Raw genomic sequence first — 23,756 nt, 5'->3', positions numbered from 1 at the left:
TACCGCCATGGTTAAAATTCAGTTAAAAAGGGACATGGCTATATCACGGAGAACCTTAAACTTTCATGGAACAAGCTCTCGATTAAGGTTTGCGAGGCACTTTGCTTGTGAGGCGTAAAGAAAACATAATGGACTTTGTGATTTACAGTGGGCACCGCATAGATACGAGAAATAATTCTGCTCGAACCATTGTTTTAGATTTAATAACCATATCAAGAAGACATCGTACGATAAGTCACTCCTTATTTCGAAATCGGTTTTAACCGTTAGTGCACAAAAGGGAACATATTTAGCGACAAGTTCTTTCATGTGTGGAGTCTACAAGAGGCAAACATACATAGTAAAGGCCGGCCTTTACTTCGAATTGAAGGGCTAATTTGTTACAACTATGTTAATATATTCAGTACTCATTAGTTCTTTAACTAATGTTGTCTACAAAATATGAATACTATAAACCTGGTTGTTATGACATATTTCCTTCTTCCTCTCTTTCTTTCTTTACTAAAGTATCTTGCTTTTTTCAAGTTAAGTAACCTGTCCAAACTGGCTCAAAACTCCTCTCTTTCTAAGAAATTTCAGTTATGTATTAATAATTAGAAAATAGCGGTTTCGTGCCTGCGGAGTAACCTCTCAAACCTCCAGTGCATATTTGGGTGCTTGTTTGTGTTTTTCTTTTAGCGTCTTTTCTTGACCTAAAGTCAGATTAAAGACACTTGTCTTAAGTTAGAAGAATATATGAAAATGAGAAACAGAATTGAGTGAAATCAATTTGATAGAAGCAGCTTTTTGAGTGTCGTTAAAATATCAACAACAAACAAAATCAAGTATAAGAGCAGTCATTCGAGGTGGTCCTACCTTTTTAATTAATCAAAATAGTGTCCGGAAACCAGTACCTCAATTTAGGCCGAGAATTCTCTATTAAATGGCGAAAAGTCATTCTTAAACACCAACTTGATAGCGTGAGCATAATTATAAGGTCTGAGGTTAAAGGTGCTATTTCAGGATTATGCATCATCGACCTTGGCTTTTAGTTGTGTTGTGGTTTACTGCTTCACTTAGGCTTCACCTTTCTAAGTGTTTTTTATTAGTAGATCATTGTCAGGGCTTCCTCGAGTTTGATTTATAGTTCTGCTAGCCTCTTTCAGGTGCGGTTGCCAACACGAAAATAAAAGAGTAATTTCCGGACGGTTGACTAGGCATAACATTTGACACAACACCAGACGGAATTCCAACTTGCCCTGGTTTAATTACAGATTTAATACTCTGACAAAATGTACAAAGTAATTATGTGTAGAGCATTCGTTTTTCAGGTTTTCCTTCAAATGTATTAGACATTTCCTTTTGTTCACTGAGTGTTTGTCTTGTTATGTAGAGCGAGTCATGTAGTGCAATATCTATATTACAGCGTCTTACATACATTATTGTGCCGAAACAATAGTGTTCTATGCCAACTCAAGGCACAATCATGACCTCGACCATTCAGCTGAAAAAAAAGATTTAGCTGAAATCAGATTTGGAACCTCCTTTAGTGCAAAAAACAAATCTTGTGATCATAGTGGCCAGGCGCGTTTAGAAGCAACGAGCTCTTGATACCCTTGTCGCGATTTAAGTTAGAGTAATTTTGTTGTTTCGTTAAAACGCTCTATCAGCTCCTTTGTGATACTCAGCCTCAATAGTGTCAATCGGACCGTTGGATTTATTGTCGCTGTTTATCATGTAGAAAGTATTTCAGAATAAGTTTGCTATTATTAATTCTACAAGTCCCTTCTAACTTTAAGTGAATATTCTCCCAGAACTCATAAACAGAGAAAAAGAAAAAATAAAACAAAACAAAGATAAACAAAACAAAACAAAAATACTTGAGACAGATTGTCTCTTCGATCAATTTCGTCTGACAGGGCGTGTTGTGGCACGTAGTTTCAAAATAATTGCCTTCTAAACCTTACTTTTAGAAATTACTTTTTTAGACTCTGCAATTTGAAATGGTAATTTGATAAAGAGGTTTGGATTTTTTAAATTCTTTCTGGTGAGTACTGTTTTTACCGCCCGCATAGTTCGTGATGTTTGCCTTTAATTAATATTTGGAAGACCCCTGACCGCGAAACAATACACATAACTCTCTAGAATTTTTCAAGGGTGTTTTTTAAGGAGGCAGTTAACCCTAAAATTCGAAAAAAATGTTAACTTCGGTCAAACTTGAAAGGAAGGCTTAGAAGGAAGTTCATAATATTGGCTTTTTAGTTCCGAGAGCGTTTTACAATATTTTTGAAAATGGTGGCAGTTAACCCTAAATCAGTCTAATCAGATAAAAATTCATAATTTATTTTAGAATTGACCAAACTTAATAAAACTTGGCAAATGGAAGCTGCATCAACAGCAGCATCAATAAATGTACTTTCTATGTCGCAACAACCTGTTGTTTCCATAGCAACTCCAATAAACAAATGAGAAAGTTGCGCCTTAAGACATGTATTTCTCAAGGAATATTCACTTATTTGACTCAAAAATTGCTGGAAATTATCAAAACACAGTGCTCTGTGCAATGAATTACTAACTTTTTGTTTGTTAAAAATCCTCGCCATTTAAGGTTTGGCATAATTGTTTCCATAGCAACAATGATCGAAAGTGACAAATTAAAAAAATTATAATTCATTGCATAGAACATCACTCCAGGAACAAGCCCTGGAAATTTTGTATAATATAGGTTAATAGCAAACCAACTATGCATGTTTTAGTACTCAGTGTGTAAAAAAATGCTAATTGAAGAAAATGCAAGACAAAGTTCAACACATAATGATAGAGCACTAAAATGATTCTAACAAAACACTAAGCATAGTCTTAATGGATACAAGTGGTCTAGCATGTCCACATTTGATGTGTGAATGTTTTCTCAACCAAATAGGGCAAAGACTAGTTTGAATAGGTTACTTTTGCCCAGTTCTTTCTTTAGCTACAAATTCCACATATACAACAAATATACAACAAATACAATGTCAAGTCCACTTGATGAAGATGGAGCAGGCAAAGCTACTGTTGATTTCCTTTTCTTAGGAGGATTTTTCTTTTTCTTTCTTTCATCTGTCTCTGGTTTGAAACTTGTGCTGCAAATAGCTGATACAGCAAAGCACTCTGATAGTAGCTTGGCATCTTGTAGCTTGAAGCCATGTGCCTCCTCATGAACACAAATTTCTGCTGAACTACTTTGAGAACGAGTGGTAACTGCTTCTTGGCGATCGAAGCTCTCAAAAGAACTGTTCATAAGTTTCAATTCCGACATATTTTTCGGCGCAGTACGGTCTAGAAAGTCATCGTACTCACTTTGAGCCTTGGACGTGCTCGGTTGTGGCTCCACGTGTGATTCCACGCTGGTGTCATTTCTGTCATTTTCCTCAGCTTCCCTTCGCACTTCCCACGCTTTTTTCCCGTGAAAACCTTTCCTTTTCTTCCTTCGACACGATCTAAACTTCCCTTTTCTCTTATTACCGGTTTCTCCCTCGACTTCCATTGACAAATTTAAAATTACACAACCTTGACAATATGAACACTCCAGCACTCGCTCGCAATACTCGGTGAGAAAATCGACCGGAATACGCGCAAAGGCTTCTGGGCTGAAAAATCTGGACTAAGTCATGGAGTATAGGACTTATGGATTACGGGAGAACAAATTTGGATCGTTTCTCGAAAAATCCAAATCTGTAAGCCCCATAGCAACCAAAATCAACAAAGTGTAAACAATGGTAACTAAGGCCGTTTTTAATGAGTTCCATTGATTAAAAATCAATTTTTAGGCGGGATTTTCAAAAATATTGTAAAACGCTCTCGGAACTAAAAAGCCAATATTATGAACTTCCTTCTAAGCCTTCCTTTCAAGTTTGACCGAAGTTAACATTTTTTTCGAATTTTAGGGTTAACTGTGCCAAACGCTATCATTGGCCATCGGCAATTAGATGATGCATATGAAAATTTCGACACTTGAACTTAAGTTGACCCCTAGTGTAGTGCGTAATACCCTGAGGGAAAATTTGATGAAGACGATAAAATGGTCTGTGGAACTTTCAGCAGACTTTTTAGAGCCTTTTTACGTGGATGTGGGGAACCCAGGTGGGTGAGGCAACCTGCCTAGCCGTGGTCGAAAAATAGCCCGCGTTTACATACAATCTTACAACCCCGAGTTGCCGGGCTAAAGTTTCTCGAGGTTGTAATCGTACTTGTAATTACGACGGCGTGTGGTTGCCGTAAAAACGTAATTTATTTTCCTCTGAGTTTTTCGCCAGTAGCTCAATGCGATACCTGTTTCCGACGGTAAAACGTCTTCACTTGGGCATAACATGTGAGAGTAGTGTTGAGTTTAAAGTAAAAACGTGACTAAATTGCTATCGAGGTTTCATTGCCAAGAGGACGTAAGAATGGTGTTTTAACGTTTTAGCTCTGCATGGGACGGTTAGGAAGTGTAAAAAGTTGTAACACACGCGTGTTTAGCTCTTGTTTGGCTCATTTGAGCTTTTTGTAACATAGAAGCCATCCCAGCTGGGCATGTTACCCTGCCTTGAGACGTACACATGGCAAATTGTCACCCAGGCTGACAGGGTTACCCTACCAAGCAGACCGGGCAACCCGCTTAGGCGGGTCACCCCACCTATCATGTAAACGTGATCAAGATAAAATAAGAGATTATATGGACCAGCGGGCTACCCCACCTGTCCGGGTTACCTCACCTACCTGGGGTCCCCCACCTCCGTGTAAGCAGGCCCTTGGTGTTACTCGCGATCGTACGTTGGTAATACCAAACATCAAAACAGTTATAGTTTGTCAGAAGCTATACCCTCGTCAAGAAGATCTTGAATGATTGGAAATTGATGTTGCTTTTCGAAAGTTAGAAACGCAGAAAAACAGCTCAGAAACATGGAGAAATTAGAGACTGCCAGACGTTTTTGAAACTTTGCCTGCTTTCGGTGAGTTTTATTTATTCGACAACGGACGCCGCCACTTTGAATCTCGCTTAGCAATGTGGCCATTTACTTACATCTCAGCGATGTTTGAACAACATGAACAAGAAAAATCTACTCAAAATGGCGATCCTGACTTAAGCAAAGGTCTTTTTTTCCGTTTGTAGCTAGGGCAGCAGACATTTCTGAACCCGTTAATTCCCAAGATCTGATTGTTAATTCTCTCCTTCAGCTACTACACATTTCCTTGTGAATTAATTCCAATTAATTTAATTTTGATCAAGATAATAACTTCTACCTGGTAAGTTTGGCATTCCCATAGATTGTTTGCTGGATGATATATGGATATTTTAGGGAGAAGTTACATGTTGTTACTGTTAGGAGCTAGAGGATTAATTGCATGATTATGGACGTTGGCCTCACCACTTTAGCAGAGGTCTTAACAACGACGTACCATTGTTAACGGCGCACGAAGCTTCTTCGAGACTCAAGGCGAATTTAAGGAGAGATCACCAATCCTGCTTTGAGGGAATGGTTGAAAAAAACAAAAACAAAAAAACAAATAAAAGACGCAAACAAACAAAAACCAAAGTCACTCTATATACTAGTGGGGGGAGGGGTGGGGGCGGTTTGACGATGGTTTAAAGGGTCTAGGCTTAAGAGTGTGTTCTTTGGCAAGACATTTGGTTTTCACAGTGCTTCTCTCCACCCAGGACTATAAAATTTTAACGACGAACTGTCAAGGGAACCTGGGGGGGGGGGGGGGAGGGAGTTAACTGGTTACGGACTAATAACCATCAGAGGGGAGAAGTACTCCCAACTGCCTCATGGTATCGAGGCCATTGAAAAGCTCTTTCGGTTTGTGAGAGGCAAATGGCCCGAGTGAAGACTACAAATATCAAGGATTTAAGACAAGTGCAATGAAACAAGATAACTTGTTGAGGTGAAATAAAATAAAACTTGTTATTCTTCTTCAAATTGTATTGTTTTTTTGATAGACTGAACAGCAGTAAACGCAATAATTACAAGCTGTGGTAAGGTTAATACATATCATGAATGAAAATTCCACAACTTTTTTTTAAAACACAGCAGGCCTTTCACAATCAACTCTCATTAACTAGTGAGTTCACAGCTTCCGTTTTATTCAAACGTATCCGTAAGCCTTGGTTACGTGTTGCCTCTGCAGGTCAATTTGCTTGTTCTGATAATAAGCGAATACTTAACAATGACAAGGTATTCTCTAAAAATGTCTACTTAAATTGTAGATAAAAAAGCCATAATTTTATTTTTTTTACCTTTAAATCACAAAAATAAATTATATTTTACAACCACAAGACAGTGAGATCGTCTTCTCCCGAAAAGGTAAAAAAAGGAAAGCTTTCAACCCAAAAATTACTCAATCCACTTGTCAAAAAACAACAAAAAACATTCCAAGATTAACTGAGGTAGTCTAAATGTGACCCTCGGGCCCGATTGTTCCAACACAGCGGTCAAATATCAGCATATGTGCATGCGCTAAGGAATTAACGACACTGGTTTGCGACATTCGAAATCTCCCTTTATGAGAAATATTTCAATCATTAAGTAACAAAGAGGGAAAAATGCGGTTCAGTAGATGCCGTGTGCTCTTATGACAACATTTTACTCTGACTCGACATTGTTACCACACCTATTCACACTCGTGGATCTTGACTTCTATAGCTTACGGAGTTTCAATTTTTACGCGCAAAATTGAAGTGTTCATGGAAATCTGTAAAAAGAAACAAAAATAGAAAAAGGGAAAACTCCTGACTTTTCAAACACATAGCTCATTCATGCACGGGTATATATCATGTTGATTCACCACCCTATTTTCAGTTTTTAAATAAAGTAATACGGTTTTCAAACGCCGTGACTTAGCGGCTTACATTCTTGTGCGTAACTCGTGTGAAAAACTTAATTCTGACGGCCGGAAAGCACGCCACCTAGTCATAACAACATTCGCACATCTGCAGACGTTTGACCCCTGTGGTTGGTTGTTCTAGAGGATGCTAGCATTAGACCATGATTATAGTTAAGGCAGCTTTTGATTTCCTTTATATAAAGTGTGTAATAGGGATGAGGTCTGTAAGGAGCTTCATCTTGGCGCTCGGCAAAATTAAAGGTATCAAAATATAAACCGCTAAACTCTGAGAAAAGAGATAAAACAAAGTCAAAATTTTACATCAACAGTAGTTCAACTTAATCGCACAGTTAAACAGTTCTCTCCTCGTGTTTTAAAACGATTTTATGAAAATGTAATGCATCTGTTAAATATTTAACTGATAAATAAGAGATCCCTCGTCTTTTCACATTCTTACGAGTAATAATTCCACATAGAACTTCATCAACTTTATATTGACTTGACACTCAACGTTTTGACTTCTGTATCGTCGAAGGCTGCATTAACCTGAGATAGGTCAGCGGTGGGATATTTCACAGCGGGCCCACGAGCACTTTTAGGGAGCCTCATTATCACCACCAAGCCTACTATTATCGCTATGGCAACAATGGCGCCCACTCACACGATGACCACCTTGGTCGTGGGAACGTTTTTTCGCTGTCTTTTTGGATTGTGTCTGAATCTGAAAAAATAATAAATAAGTTTACTCCGTTAGTCCAGTTCAGAGACATAAAACATTTGACGTGGCCTCGTCTTAAGGTTTTCTGTCTTAGACGAGCCATGGTGCGACATGGGAAATAGCACAAGAACGACTGTGTGCATGTCATGATCTCAATCTCAGCAGGAAAATGAGAAGAATCACGTGAAATAGCAAATTTGCCAAGGATTGCAGGATTAAGACAAGTTGAAAAGTGATACACCGAATCTCCAACCGTTTGTGTATCGCTAAAAAGAATTTCCGGCGAGGTGTAACAACAGTGGATACGGTGAGATAGAAAACCGGCTAAAAGAGAAACAGGGATTCCGAGAGGTTTTAACTGAACATAAGTAGATCATGATGGCTTGGAAATGATTTTACCTGTAATCATAATATTCCTGCCCTCTTTTAGAAATTTGAGCATATGGAAAAGAATAGCAAGCATGCTAATTTTGGGCCACGTCTATCAACATGGTTTTTTTTCCCCTTATTTCTCGCATAGATGGGAGAAATAATTCTGCTCGAACCATTGCGTTAATACTCATATCAAGAAGACATCGTGCGATAAGTCCCTCTTTATTTCAAAATCGGTTTTAACCGTCAGTGCACAAAAGGGAACATATTTAGCGACAAATTCTTTCGCGTGAAGAGTCTACAAGAGGCAAACGAACAAATTAAAGGCCGGCCTTTACTTCGAATAGAAGGATTAATTTGTTACAACTATGTTAACTTATTCAATACTCATTAGTTCTTTAACTAATGCTGTCTAGAAAATATGAATACTCTAAACCTGGTTGTTATGAGATATTTCCTTCTTTCTCCCTCTCTTTCTTTACTAAATTATCTTGCTTTTTTTTCTTATGGTATGCAAGTTAAGTAACCTGTCCAAACTGGCTCAAAACTCCTCCCTTGCAAAGAAATTTCAGTTATGTATTCATAATTAGAAAATAGCGGTTTCGTGCCTACGGAGTAACCTCTCAAAACCCCAGTGCATACTTGGGTGCTTGTTTGTGTTTTTCCTTTTACGTTTTTGTTGACCGAAAGTCAGATTAAAGACACTTGTCCTAAGTTAGAAGAATATATGAAAATGAGAAACAGGATTGAGCGAAGTCAATTTGATAAACCTGCTAGGAAACTAATTTCTACGATTCTATATGGTTGATGATGCATTAATTGCAAAGGGATATGTAATATGCGAGGTGGTTCTACCTTTTTAACTCATAAAAATAGTGTCCGAAAATCAATACCTTAATTTAGGCCGAGAGCGTTCTAAGAAATGAAGTGAAGTCGTTCTTAAAACCAACTTGATAGTGTGCGCATAAGGTCTGAGGTTTAACGTGCTATTTCAGGATCATACATCAAAATTGTACTCTCCAAGTAGTTTTTTTAGCAATGAAATACTTCTCTGCCCTTTTGTCGACCTTGGCTTTCAGATGTGTTGTGGTTTACCGCTTCACTTTGGCTTCGACTTTCTATGTTTTTTGATTAGTAGATCGTTGTCAGAGCTTCCACGAGTTTGACTTATAATTTTACTTACCTCATCCGGGTGCGGTTGCGAACACGAAAGTAAGAACGTGATTTCCATACGGTTGACTGGGCATAACATTGGACACAACACCAGATGGAATTCCTACTTGCCCTGGTTTAATTACAGATTTCATACTTTTCATAAGTTTTTTCATTTCATAAGTTTACTATTTATAAAAACAAATAAAATGCATTCTACAAGTCCCTTTTAAGTTTAAGTGAATATTCTCTCAGAACTCATAAACAGCAAATCTGAAAATATTTTCCCAGGAATAAAAGAGAATCCACTGACGTAACAGCGTGAGAAAAAACAAAACAAAACAAAACAAAACAACAAAAAAACAAAACAAAACAAAAAAAAATACTTGAGACAGATTGTCTCTTCGATCAGTTTCGTCTGACAGGGCGGGTTTTAGCACGTTTCAAAATAATTGCCTTCTAAGCCTTATTTCAAGAAATTGCTTTTTCAAACTCTGCAATTTGAAATGGTAATTTAATAAAGAGGTTTGGATTTTTCAAATTCTTTCTAGAGAGTACTGTTTTTATCGCCCGCATAGTTCGTGATGTTTGCCTTTAATTAATATTTGGAAGACCCCTGACCGCGAAATAATACTCATAACTCTCAAGACTTTTTTAAGGGTCTTTTAAGTGCCGAACGCAATCATTGGCCATTGGCAATTAGATGATGCGTAGTGCGTAGTACCCTTAGGGAAAATTTCATCAAGACGATAAAATGGTCTGTGGAGCTTTTAGCAGACTTCTTAGAGCCTTTTTACATGGATGTGGGGGACCTCAGGTGGGTGAGGCAACCCGCCTAGCTGTGGTCGAAAAATAGCCCGCGTTTACATACAATCTTACTACCCCGCGATGCCGGGCTGACGTTTCTCGAGGTTGTAATCGCACTTGTAATTACGGCGACGTGTGGTTACCGTAAAAACGTAATTTATTTTCCTCTAAGTTTTTCGCCAATAGCTCAATGCATTACCTGTTTCCGACGGTAAAACGTGTTCACTTGGGCATAACATGTGAGTGTAGTGTTGAGTTTAAAGTAAACACGTGACTAAATCGCTGTCGATGTTTCATTGCCAAGAGGACGTAAGAATGGTGTTTTAACGTTTTAGCTCTGCATGGGACGGTTAGGAAGTGTAAAAAGTTGTAACACAGGTGTGTTTCGCTCTTGTTTGGCTCATTTGAGCTTTTTGTAACATTGAAGCCATCCCGGCTAGGCATGTTACCCTACCTTGAGACGTTTACATGACAAGTTGTCACCCAGGCTGACAGGGATACCCTACCAAGCAGACCGCGCAATCCGCTTAGGCGGGTCACCCCACCTATCATGTAAACTTGATCAAGATAAAATAAGAGTTACTTATAAGAGTTGCTACTTCGAGACTCAAGGTAAATTTAAAGAGAGATCGCCAATCCTGCTCTGAGGACATGGTTGAAAACAACAAAAACAAATAAAACACGCAAGCAAACAAAAACTAAAGACACTCCATATACTAGTGGTGGGGGTGGGGTGGGGGTGGTTGGACGATGGTTAAAAGGGTCCAGGCTTAATAGTGTGTTCTTTGGCAAGATATTTGGTTCTCACAGTGCCTCTCTCCACCCAGGACTGTAAAATTTTAGCGGCGAATTGTTAAGGGAACCGGGGGGGGTGAGGGGGGGAGGAGGGAGAGAGTTACGGACTAATAACCATCAGAGGGGAGAAGAAGTACTCCCAACTGCCTCATGGTATCGAGGCCATTGAAAAGCTTTTTCGGCTTGCTGAGAGGCAAATGGCTCAGTGCAGACTATAAATATCAAGGATTTAAGAAAAGTGCAGTGAAACAAGATAACTTGTTGAGGTGAAATAAAATAAAACTTGTTATTCTTCTTCAAATTGTATTGCTTCTTTGATAGACTGAACAGCATAAATTGTGACAATTACAAGCTGTGGCAAGGTTAATACATATAATGAATGAAAATTCCACAACTTTTTTTTTTTCTTAAACACAGCAGGCCTTTCACAATCAACTCTCATTAACTAGTGAGTTCAAAGCCTCCGTTTTCTTCAAACGTATCCGTAAGCCTCGGTTACGTGTTACCTCTACGTACAGGCCAATTTGCTTGTTCTGATAATGAGCGAATACTTAACAATATCAATATATTCTCTAAAAATGTCTACTTAAATCATAGATAAAAAAGCCATAATTTTGTTCTTTTTTACCATCAAATCCCAAAAATGAATTATATTTTGCAACCTTAAGACAGTGAAATCGTCTTCTCTCGAAAAGGTAAGAAAAGGAAAGCTTTCAACACAAAAATTAGTTAATCCACTTGTCAAAAAACAACTAAAAACATTCCAAGATTAACTGAGGTAGGCAAAATGTGACCCTTGGGCCCGGTTGTTCCAACACAGCGGTCAAGTGTCAGGCATGTGCGAAGGAATTAACGAAACTGGCTTACGACATTCGAAACCTTCCTTTTTGAGAAATATTTCATTCATTAAGTAACAAAGTGACTAGGTATACATCTCATAGAGGATAAAAATTTGATTCACTAGATGCATGTGCTCTTACGACAACATCTTACTCTAACTCGAAATCGTTACTACACATATGATAGTGTCGAGCACTCGTGGATCTTGACTTCTGTAGCTTACGGAGTTTCAATTATTACGCGCAAAATTGAAGCGTTCATGGAAATCTGTAAAAAGAAACAAAAGTAGGAAAAGGGAAAACTTCTGACTTTTTGAACACATAGCTTATTCATGCACGGGTATCTTGTTGATTTACTACCCTATTTTCAGTTTAAAAAATAATAATAATACGGTTTTCAAACTCCGTGACTTACTGGCTTGCATTCTTGTTCGTAACTCGTGTGAGAAAACTTAATTCTGACGGCCGGTAAGCACGCCACCTAGGCATAACAACATTCGCACACCCACAGACGTTTGACCGCTGTGGTTGGTTGTTCTAGAGGACACTAGCATTAGACCATGATTATAGTTAAGCCAGCTTTTGATTTCTTTCATATAAAGTGTGTAATGGGGATGAGGTCTGTAAGGAGCTTCATCTTGGCGCTCGGCAAAATTAAAGGTATCAAAATATAAACCACTAAACTCTGAGAAAAGAGATAAAACAAAGTCAAAATTTTACATCAACAGTAGTTCAACTTAATCGCGTTCTAAACAGTTCTCCCCTCGTCTTTCAAAAAACGAGGGGAGAAAATGTAATGCATCGGTTAAATATTTAACCGATAAATAAGAGATCCCTCGTCTTTTCATATTCATACGAGTAATAATTCCACATAGAACTTCATCAACTTTATATTGACTTGACACTCAACGTTTTGACTTCTGTATCGTCGAAGGCTGCATTAACCTGAGATAGGTCAGCGGTGACATTTTTCACAGCGGGCCCACGAGCACTTTTAGAGAACCTCATCATTACCACCAAGCCTACTATTATCGCTAAGACAACAATGGCGCCCACACACACGATGACCACCTTGGTCATGGGAAAGTTTTCGCTGTCTTTTTGGATTGTGTTTGAATCTGAAAAAATAATAAATAAGTTTACTCCGTTAGTCCAGTTCAGAGACAGACATTTGACGTGGCCTCGTCTTAAGGTTTTCTGTCTTGGACGAGCCATGATGCGCGTGGTGACATGGGAAATAGCACAAGAACGACTGTTTGCATGTCATGATCTCAATCTCAGCAGGAAAATGAGAAGAATCACGTGAAATAGCAAATTTGCCAGAGGATTGCAGGATTAAGACAAGTTGAAAAGTGATACACCGAGTCTCCAACCGTTTGTGTATCACTTAAAAGAATTCCGGGCGAGGTGTAACAGCAGTGGATACGGTGAGATAGAAAACCGGCTAAAAGAGAAACAGGGATTCCGAGAGGTTTTAACTGAACATAAGAAGATCATAATGGCTTGGAAATGATTTTACCTGTAATCATAATATTCCTGCCCTTTTTTAGAAATTTGAGCATATGGAAAAGAATAGGAAGCATGCTAATTTTGGGTCACGTCTATCAACATGTTTTTTTTTTTCATTATTAAGGGTCTGGTCGGTCTGAACGGGAAAATGTACTCGGCTTACATTATCATAGTTCTAAATTTAGCTCTATCGCCGAATAAAGAAACATCCTTATTTCTTTATTCCTCGTTTGAGCTAAAGGTTTACAAACCTTCTACTCCATCATTTTCATCGGCTTTATTAGGCTTGGTGGTATCGCCTTCTTCAACGATAGTAAATGGTCCGAGAACTAAGTGCACCTCATTTGGATCTTGCTCTTCCAAGTTCCTTCTCTTCCGTTTGCTTGTGCAAGCACCACATTGCGTAGCACAAGCGGATGCAGTATTGCTTATTAAGCATGCCAATGCATTACAGTGGAAATAAACTCGGTCACCAGCACTTCTACCAGCAAAGCGGAACGCAGATAAGGTAAACGTTTGAGAGTTGGTAGGAGTTGCTGAGCAATTATAATCCGTCACAAACTGATCGCTTTGAACATGGCAACTGAAAAAAAGAAATAGGTGTAGTTTATGTTCGAACATATTTTAAACGAGTCGCTTTATCAAACTATCCGAAGCACAAGAAATTAAATAAGTACGGATCAGAAATCATTCGATTTTTTTCTACACCATAAAAAAACCTTAGTTAAATATGTTCTTACTACATCTGAGGTACAACTACACGATCTTTAAAAACTGTCTTCAAATGAGCTAGAAATCTCCATCTTGAATCTTGACCTACGTGTGAATAATCAAGCCGTGTTTAGTTTAGGGACCAGTCCCTATATATAAAATGAGGAGGGGGGGCTAGGTTGGAGGGTTTTTGGCGGGGGACCTTATGGTTTTCTGGGTGAACGGAGTGGGGATTAATCGTCGCCAACAGAGTATAAAGAAGGGAAATATGAAAAGAAATTGACTGACAATTAACTGTCAATGAAGGAAGTCTTTGAATATCACAGAGCCTTATGGGGGGATCAGGTAAACTTTATCATGCCACTGCTAGAATCCTCTGACTATGGCAGTTGCTAAACCAACCTAATTTCGATTGGCACAAGAGCTTAGCACAAGCACAAAATGATATCATGAAATTTGCAAAAAGTCGTTTTCCTCAGTTTCGATTACTTAACTTCGATTAGTATTCATTTTTTCTTCCTTGTTTACAAGTTTACGGACAAGAAAATAGCCAAAGGAAGTATGATTTCAGTTTTGCTCAGTTCTGCTCAGATAACGAGCGTTATGGATGACAAACAAATAGGCATTTTTCTTCGAGGAAACGGATTATCGGTTTCACTCCAACATGTGAGTGAAGAACATATAAATTCTCTTCCAGAGTGATGATTTTACCTTAATATAACAATCGAACTTTCTTGACTACCCTACAAAGAGATGTTTGTTAGCTAAAAGGAAGAAGTACCAGTAATAAAGTGAGAGATCTAGAGCAACGAAAGCGCTACGCAACTTCGGAATCTTACCCGCTTTGAATAAATGTATAGTGGTTAGCATCGTTTACGTTATCTGTGGATGTAGCCTTGCACTGGGTAAGATGTAATTCAATGTCACTGCTTGTGGTTTGAACTTCGATTTTGAAATATAATTTCTGTCCCAAATCGATCACCTCATTTGTAACAAGGTTTTGATGATTTTCATCCTGGTAGATGTTCATAGTAAACGTCAGTGCACCACTGCCTGTCAAACAACAAGATATTCAGATTACAGATAAATCAGAAAAAGTTTATTGTTCTCATTACTTTATCAAAACTATGACAAAATTTACGAACGCAATTTTTTATCAGGAGCCCCGTTTGAGAACTTAACTGGGAAGTGCATGTAAACGTCATGTTTGATAAGGTAATAAGGCAGCTTACGCGTCACACCAATGTCCTTATTGTCGGCGTATCCGCATCTATCGCGCGGGCTCTTAAATAGACCATTGGGCATAATGACCTTCTTTTGGAAAAAATCGAAGAAATGAAAGAGAAAAAAAAAGATGAATCTATCGGTATTTGCGTCTCGTATTTTGTCATGGTATCAGGATTTCGCCTGGTCAAATTCTGACTGTGGTCATAACCGTCACCAATTAGAGTGCTAGAGCCATCAATCTAATTGTTTCAGCTGGCATGGATCTTCTGTTCGTTCAAAATTTAAAACGAGACAAGTTCATGTTTCTTTTTTTGCTTTGTTTACACAAGCAACAAAATGGTAAGTTGGTAGCATAACTTGCTATCTATTACGGATTAGTATAAATGTACCATCAGCCTTCTATCACAAGTACTGCAATCTGATTGGCTATGCAACTTGCTATCAATCCATTCTTTGTTATAATCCATCAAGACTTTTTGCTCACGTGCGATTGGTCTAAACACATCACGTGACCAAATATGCCTCAGCTAAATCTCGGAAATATCCGAACATATTCCCCAATTTTCAAACCCTAGATCAATCACGATAAAACTCTTCGTTTAAAATTTAATTCAATATGAGAGAACGTTTTGTCGTGGTTACAGAAGAAAGAACGTGGTCATTTGTTCATAAGGTCGAACCAGATAACACTGAGAATCAACAGATACTCCCTTTGCTTAATACATTGGAATGCTGGGCTGACATATGGACTGAAAAAAAAAACGATTAGTCGAGAAGACTCGTGTTGAACTTAAAAATGTTGAGCCAATTTTAAAGCTGAGTTGATATACTTACGGCGATTTGAGAGGGGTTATTTGTCTTTTAGCCCATCGCAAGCTTTTCTGGGCCAGTGCGCGGAATTTCCAATCAAAGAGATTATCAAATCCAGAGTTTTTACAGCTTTAGCCGGTTTTCTCTGTCTGATACGTTTGGATCATGATTTGATGTCAGATTCCTATCATGGTAATGTTTTTCATGCCTTGAAGTCTACCCACTTAATGCAGTGTCTCCAATGAGTTTGCTCAGAAATTATAGGCAAAACACATACAGTAAAAAGCCTCTATTTGGGCGTGACAACGTTCATGGATATCTGAGGGCTGTTTCGAAAACTGAGCCGTAAGACTTGGGAATAGTCATCGTTAAATGGTAGAAAAACAAAACAAACAGAAAACCTACTCAATAAGCTCCAAAGAAAAACTATAAGGCAGTTAAGTGTACTCACTAGAAGCAGTTGTCGGCGTTCGCACGTATGAGCAAATGATGTTAAACTCGGTTTCGTTTTCTGTGGTATTAAAGACCATGTTGTGGTAAAATGATCTTTCTTCATCTTTTGAGATAGTGAGCTCAGTATTGCATGTCCCAAGGGTAATGTCAAAGTCGAAAGTAGCTGAACCATTCGTAGCTTTGCATTTTCTGTCATTGAGAGCCAGGTCAGTCGCGGCGAAAGAAGCGTCAGAATCAGTAAATAATGATTTTTTAATTGCTACCAAGATGTTGGACGTTTGGCAAGTGACGGCAACATTCTCTGGGATAAAAGGAATCAATAAAACGATTATAACAAACGTCATCATTGCTAGCCAGTTAAAAAGAGGGGGGGGGAGGAGAGGGGACACACAATCATTTGATCTTCAAATGATTCTTTACCTTTTAATAACCCAACGGTTTTTGTTTCATTAGCAACTTTTTTTTATCGGTATTCATAATTCATTTTGAGTTATATCTCGTTATTCATGATCCCCAGTTTTAAGGTTTTAAACTCGTAAATTTATGATTCTGTCTGATTTGACCGCTACGATTCACTGATGATCCACGATTCCACCTTGCCCCCCCCCCCTTCCCCCATCCTTTTCCGGCGCCAGTTAACAACAGTTTGCTTCATAGATTTATTTTAAATTAAGAATCAAGATTACTTAAGGTGGGATTGTGTCGGCTTTGTTATGTTAAGCACTTTGATCAGTCTTGAAAACACGCATCACATGCACCCTATTGGACAATCAGAGGGAAGAAATACACTTAATTGTTATTCGCATACTTCTCATTGGTTCCTTCGTTCTTCTGATTGGTTTTTTGTGTTTACTTTGGTTTTGGCTTTATGTCACTTGATCAAATAGCTAAGCCACAAAACCTAACAACATCGAAGCCGTAAGTATGGCGTCCACGTGGTCTTGACTGAACAGCAAAACCGGGTTATATAAACCCGCACATGACGTCAAATGCTATTTTTTCAGTGAGTAGCGAGAAATAAGATAATTTCTAAACCTTCTTTTCCAGTCCTCCTTTCACGAAAACCGTCACTTAACATCCATCCATGCTGGCTCCCCCATCAGGTTGGAATTCCACGCTACCGTTTCTTCTGACAATCATCTCAGTGTTGCGCTCGTGTTAAGCTCAATTTAATTTGCGAAGAGACTAGAATGAACTATTTCGTCCCTCGCTAGCTATGTCAAATATAATCTTTCATGATCATCCATATTATATTGCTGTGAAACATACCTGGAACAGCATAAATCTCCACTCTTAGGCATATAACGTTGGAAACTGGCTTAAACCGCAGATGTGTCGCAGTTACGGATGTTGTCAGGTTGTGGAAGGTAGCGACATCACCACCAGCTGATGAGGCATTAAAGATCTGGAGAGGTGCCGAAAGCGTTCATATTTCAAAATTCATTAAAAGAAAAACAGCATTTAGGGAAATTCAAGTTATTCTTTCTCTAATCAGTCTTTAAAAAAAAATTAAAACTATTTTACATGTCTTGTTTTAGTGCCGAATGTTCATTAATAACAATCTATCGTAAATATATACCCAATAGAAGGACCTATAAAAATTCAAGTTTGTTAGCTGTTAATACAAGGACGATAAAGTCAAAAAGTATCGACATCAGCTTAAAGGCAGTAAAATATCGTAATGACAGCGGCAAGGGACCTTAAGTAATCGGGACGACAAAATCAAGGGAAAAAGTCTACGAAAAATAAACTTGCATTTTCACCAGGAATTCTTAGCGAATTCCTAAAGACGTTTACCACTTCCAAAGATTCCACAAAAAATTCCCTCTTCGAAATGTTATTTGATGAAAGTACAAAGTTTCAAAGAGAAAAATAAATGAAGACAAAAACTACGATGAGAAAGAAAACGGATAAAGGCAACTATAACAACGCTATGCTGTGGTGTCTGTGATACTGCTTTTGAGTAGGTTTAAAAATCTGAACAGCGATGCTGGATATTTGGATCAATATCAGTATCTGGGCAACTGCCCACCTACCCCTCCCCTAACCCAACAACAGTCAATTGATAACAACTCAGGGTGAATGTTAGGTTAGGGGAGGGGTAGGTGGGCAGTTGCCCAGATACTGATATTGATCCGGTTATTTAATATCAAGCCCAGCTATAACTAAAAAAAAAAGTGTTTTGCGCGTATATGATTAAATATTTCAGGATAAAATTATAAGATCTCTGGTCGGTGGAATTAATATCCTCGCAGACTGAGAATTTTTTGAGTTCCTTTTCCTTAAAGTGGAAATTGATTGAGTCTAAAGCAATAAATTCTAAACAATTTCGACAAAAACTATGAATATGAAGATTTTAGATATATGAAAATTCATATATTTGCACTGCGGTGGAGAGATCCTCGCAGCTAAGAACACTACTGAAACGAGTAGTTGTAAATAGGACCTGAAAAAATTCAGGCCCGTACGGGATTTAAACCCATGACCTCTGCGATACCGGTGCAGCGCTCTACCAATTGAGCTAACAAGCTAACTGGGAGCTGGTCAATGAATTGGGTCCAAATAAACATCCAAGTGAATGAAGATTTTAGATATATGAAAATTCATATATTTGCACTGCGGTGGAGAGATGAAATTAAGAGATCCTCGCAGCTAAGAAATATATGAATTTTCATATATCTAAAATCTTCATTCACTTGGATGTTTTTTTGGTATCGCAGAGGTCATGGATTCAAATCCCGTACGGGCCTGAATTTTTTCAGGTCCTATTTACAACTACTCGTTTCAGTAGTGTTCTTAGCTGCGAGGATCTCTTAATTTCAACCATGAATATCTTCAAATTGCTTACATAAAAGTTATTTATCAAACCCGCCAGCAAAACAAATCGATAAAAATTAAAGGTCAATTATTTACCTGCCCTGAGTCAACAGCAATAAAGTTTGTTCCGTTTGTTGAGGACTGGAGCGTAAAGTTTGTAGACTCTGATGCACCAGGCTTTCCTTGCACTTCGACGCCGCATATTACGTAGCTTTTACCCAGGCTTATTTCAAGATATGGATCAGTGTCACTACCTGTTAGTGGACACCAGGCACCAGTTCCAGCCAGGCGACCATCTTTGGCTAGAAAACCAGGGAGCACCGAGCTTGCAGTCATGCTACCATCAGGTATCACTTTCAGTTCATCGCGAACACCAACGGGAGTGTCAGAACACGCACCTGAACGTTTGCAACAAAAAAAAGGCGCTTAAATTTGACATGGGAAAATGTACTTTAATACACATGCTCAAATGATTAGCTGAATGTACCGGACCACCCGGGTTGAATAGAGGTCTACATTATACCATGAACCACAATTACGGCATTATAAAATGTTATTAGATGTCATTTGTATTTCTCAATGAGATTACAGGAAAAAGCGAGCCCATGTCAACCTCTTAGCCAGGGTTCTCTATGTTCCTCCCTCGAGAAAGAACCCTATTGATGGTTAGTCATTAGGGTTCCTGATCTGCCCATGCACACCAAAGATAAACCGTCTCAAGATGGGTGACTCGACTTAATTTTGTTATCAGTGTAATTCTATCGGCGAAAGGGACCAATCGCGAGTGCTTTTCCAGTTAGTAGTGACAAAAATTTTACGCATGAGCCCCTCCTTCGATTTTTCTTTGTTGCAATCTCCTGAATTCTGGGAAGACCTGATCAGCCACAATCAGGGTCCATTCTCGGGAAGAAAGATGGCCCTAGGAAAGTGGTTTCGCCCAGGCTTTTCAGATATAATAACAATAGCATTCGGACCATTTGGAGCGAAAAATAGGCACGGATATTTGTTCACGTACATTTTTCGAGATGCGAACAGTTTTTCCGAGAGCAACGCTCGAGAAAAATTCTGAGCTTCGAAGGGCAAAAAAAATTGATGAATTATATGAAGTAGTTAATTATCGCCGACTTCGTTGGTCAAATATTTCTTACCTGCTGCCGACGAAACTAGTTGAAACAGTGCTACAAAGATCTGTATCCATGTAAACGTTGTCATTCTTGTTTGAGGCTTCAGGTGGCGAGGATATTTTTGGTTCAATGAATCTAAACACGATCTGAAAGTTGAGAAAATAATGAAATCACGTTTAAAACATAAAGATCGTCAAGTCTTGGGAAAGATGATAATAATCTATTAATACTTCAAGCCTTAGGACTGAGGAAAATAAAACTCCTCCTCAGACATTTATCGTTTATTGACTGCAATATTCTTTATTATACTACACATTGTTAAGCACATATTTTGCTTAAATTGTAGAGAAAAAATAATTAAGGAAAATCGTATTGCTGGTATACAAACTCTCCAAAGCAAATATACTTAATGCTAACCATGGCAAGGTTTACTTTAAGAAATTGAACCAAGAGTCCGAGAGTTCTCGCAGGTATAGGATTGACCTCTCATAGTGTATGAAACGCAACCCGTAGACAACATTCTGGAAAGCTCGATGTTCATCAAAGGTCGACAAATATGAAATTTTTCGTTACGCTCGCAAGATCCGGCATCCAAAGCTATGATGTACTCACGATGTTATTATGGAAAATAAAGTCCCTGGTAAGTCACATGAGTTTTGATGAGTTCGATAATGGTATAAGCTCTGCGAGACTCAACGCATGTTTGAGCCTAAGAATCATACAGCGGATAACTTTAAAAGGTAATATAGGGAGTGTAATTCAACTGAAAAAGACAGCAAATTCCTCAGAGCAAACCAAGATAAACAGATTTCGATGTCTTCCAATCGCTAAAAAATAATTTCGTTCGAGAGAGGTAGCTTTTATTTCAACAAAGCGTTGTCGCAATAGCCGGTTTATTGCGAGCTCGAGGAAAATTAAATTGAAACTGAAACAGCAGTGAGTATCTGGAAAGTTCTATGTTCTTTTCGAGTTGAATGCAATAGCATTCCAGCGACTTGTTGAAAAGTTCTTCATACTTTGTAGCCATGCATCATATTGACACGTTAAGAGACACGTTCGTCAATTGTTGCGTCGCAACACTTCAGGTTTTCTAGTAAGGTTAATTTCGTCAATGAAGAAGTATTTTCCATCATATCCCTAATAATAGACATCGCAGAGAGCAAAACAATTTATGGACTTAATAAAACTTACACCCAGCATTTGAAACAGTCCATTGGTTTAATGATCCAAAGCTGATCATTTTTTCCATGATTTTCGATGATAATAATAATAATAATAATAATAATAATAATAATAATAATAACGATGATGATAATAACGATGATGATGAAGGACTCTTCCCCATCCAGTCATCATTGGTCACGCCAACATTTGTTTATCCCTTTATCTTCCGGAAGTGATTAACTTGTAACTTCTCCTTATGATAACCATACTACATGCAGCAAACAGGTGATGAGAATATTCAAACTTATCAGGTAGAAGTTGTTGTCTTGATCCAACACCAAATTCTCGTAACTGATTCACAAGGGAATGTGTAGCGGCTCGAGGGGAGAAATGACAAGTAATTTAGGAACTCAGCCGCTGTGCTGTGGCTCTTTGCGGCTGATGACGGTACAGTCAGTAGATCACATTGATGAGTCTAGAGCAAGATATTACGCCAGGAATGAAGCGGGAAGAAACGAGAACGAACCGAGTTTCGGTCAAATACTTTCGGGGTTCTAAACACCCTCACTTTCGAAATGAGGTCTAGTCCAAAACCTTTAAAAAAATCCTTTCGGACTTTGCTCCGGACACATGATCTTGAATATGCCCTCATAAAAATAGCACAATCTATCATGAACGCTGAAATCTGATCGGGTATCTTAGTCGCTAGCTATTCTGTGATAGATTGCTGAGGAGTAAGGTATGTGGCCTTAGGATGTAGCGGTTGGAAGTAAAATGAAATATAAACATGCATAAGCATATCTTGTAGTCAAGTTTTAAACCACCGGTGTAGATAATTACTAACAGAATTAGATCATTTGCTTTCGATTTTTATGCTTGAAAATTGACTCGGGATTCGTTCTAATCATCTATCAAGCGATTGCAATTTCGATTTCATAATCTAATTGTCGCGTAATTATTTCGATTTACGCTGAAATTTTTTGTCAATAAACTTTTAAAATGTGCACGCAAATTTTGAACCGGAAGTTACTTGAAAATTGTCTTGTCTTGTTCACATCTTTATTTTAAATGGACCATCGTGATCAGACTCCGGTTGTTCGAAAGATGGATAACGCTATCTACTGGATAAATCTCTATCCGTTGGATAGCACAATATGTTTTGTTAACACTTGTCCGCTGCATAGCGATTTCTCAGGTGGATAGCGTTGTCCGCCCTTTGAGCAACTGGGCCAGGGCATTTAAGTCAAACTCTTCTTTGATGCTATTTCTCAAGAGTGTGTGGCTTGGAATTTTTTAGGAACTGTTTCAAGTGCAATAAATAACACTTTATTGTCGTGATTACTAATTCATTTTGCGAAAGAATGTTTGGTTGTGCTTCAATAAATCTTCTGAATTCTTGTCATTGTTTTGTTTTCATCATGAAATACGGTTTAATTATAACAAGGCTTGTTCCTATTTTAGTCGCCTTTGACTGAAATATAAAACTTGAGTTCAGTTTTTTTGGCACTCTTGATTTGTAAAAAAAAAATTTAACATACGTGCAAGTTGATTTTCACTATCACAATAAACCGCATATGGTTCACTGCTCTTTGAATTTTAAAAAGGAAAAACTACGTAAATAAGCTAGCGGTTTTCTGGAATATACTTTGCCCTTTTAAAGTCATATATTTTAGTTTGAAGATTGGAAGATGTAAGACCATTTATTGCACAATTTGAGGATTAAAAATTGGACAGACGTACTCTATTTGAACAATTCTACTCCACATTTGGTTGCCTAATATGTTTCTGCATATCAGAGCTTGGAAACAGCACCCTAACTGGGTAGAGAAGACACGCAACAAAGGCTAAAATCATGCTACTGAAACCTTTAATGTTAGAATAATTTCTTTCTATGACAAAAGTTATTTCTGATTTCTAATTCGTTTGACAGAAAAAGATATGGTTTTCGCAACATGATGTTAAGACCTGGGTCGATTTCACGCGATTATGGCTGAAGTTTGGGATTTGCATCACAATATATCTTATAGCATGTAAGTTTTGTCAGCATTCACTCGCATTTAGCGTAATAACGCTTGCACCGTTTCCTCAACGCACCGAAACCAGAGCAAAAAATCACTCACCTTTTCGTCCAAGTCAGAATCAAAGACTCACAGCTAATAATTTCAAACAAGTGACCATGTTAAACAGCAAACTGGCAGCGGACTCAGTAGAAAAGTTCCAATCTAGTTGTTCATGAAAACCAAGCGCCTAAATTAGCCAATTACGTACGTAATGTGACGATCGGAGCTGGTTTCCTTCCGAGACTTTTTTGTAATCAAACGCCTCGAAACTTCGATGAGAAGAATGTTTATGACTGTTAAAAATATTTTCACCCTGAGGGCTGTAAACCGCTGAGTATTTGACGCAATTAAGTTGTTGTTAAAGACCGGC

At 38.2% G+C, this 23,756-nt stretch overlaps 1 protein-coding gene across 1 annotated transcript; it reads right to left on the bottom strand.

Moving 5' to 3' along the window:
- Positions 1 to 11,015: 11,015 nt before the first annotated feature.
- Positions 11,016 to 23,708, bottom strand: LOC131789104 (zona pellucida sperm-binding protein 2-like). Its single transcript, XM_059106180.2, has 8 exons — positions 23,447 to 23,708; positions 20,187 to 20,308; positions 19,135 to 19,436; positions 17,491 to 17,626; positions 16,220 to 16,522; positions 14,571 to 14,784; positions 13,272 to 13,603; positions 11,016 to 12,629 (listed from the first exon to the last, which is right to left on the bottom strand). Exons 2-8 carry the CDS (start codon positions 20,248 to 20,250, stop codon positions 12,400 to 12,402), a joined length of 1,581 nt encoding a protein of 526 aa, XP_058962163.2. The 5' UTR covers positions 20,251 to 20,308; positions 23,447 to 23,708; the 3' UTR covers positions 11,016 to 12,399.
- Positions 23,709 to 23,756: the final 48 nt, after the last annotated feature.

This window comes from Pocillopora verrucosa, chromosome 7 (assembly GCF_036669915.1).
Source record: "Pocillopora verrucosa isolate sample1 chromosome 7, ASM3666991v2, whole genome shotgun sequence".
Taxonomy (NCBI): Eukaryota; Metazoa; Cnidaria; class Anthozoa; order Scleractinia; family Pocilloporidae; genus Pocillopora; species Pocillopora verrucosa.
The sequence above is the reverse complement of the archived record's forward strand: the minus strand, read 5'-3'. Positions and strand labels throughout refer to the sequence as shown.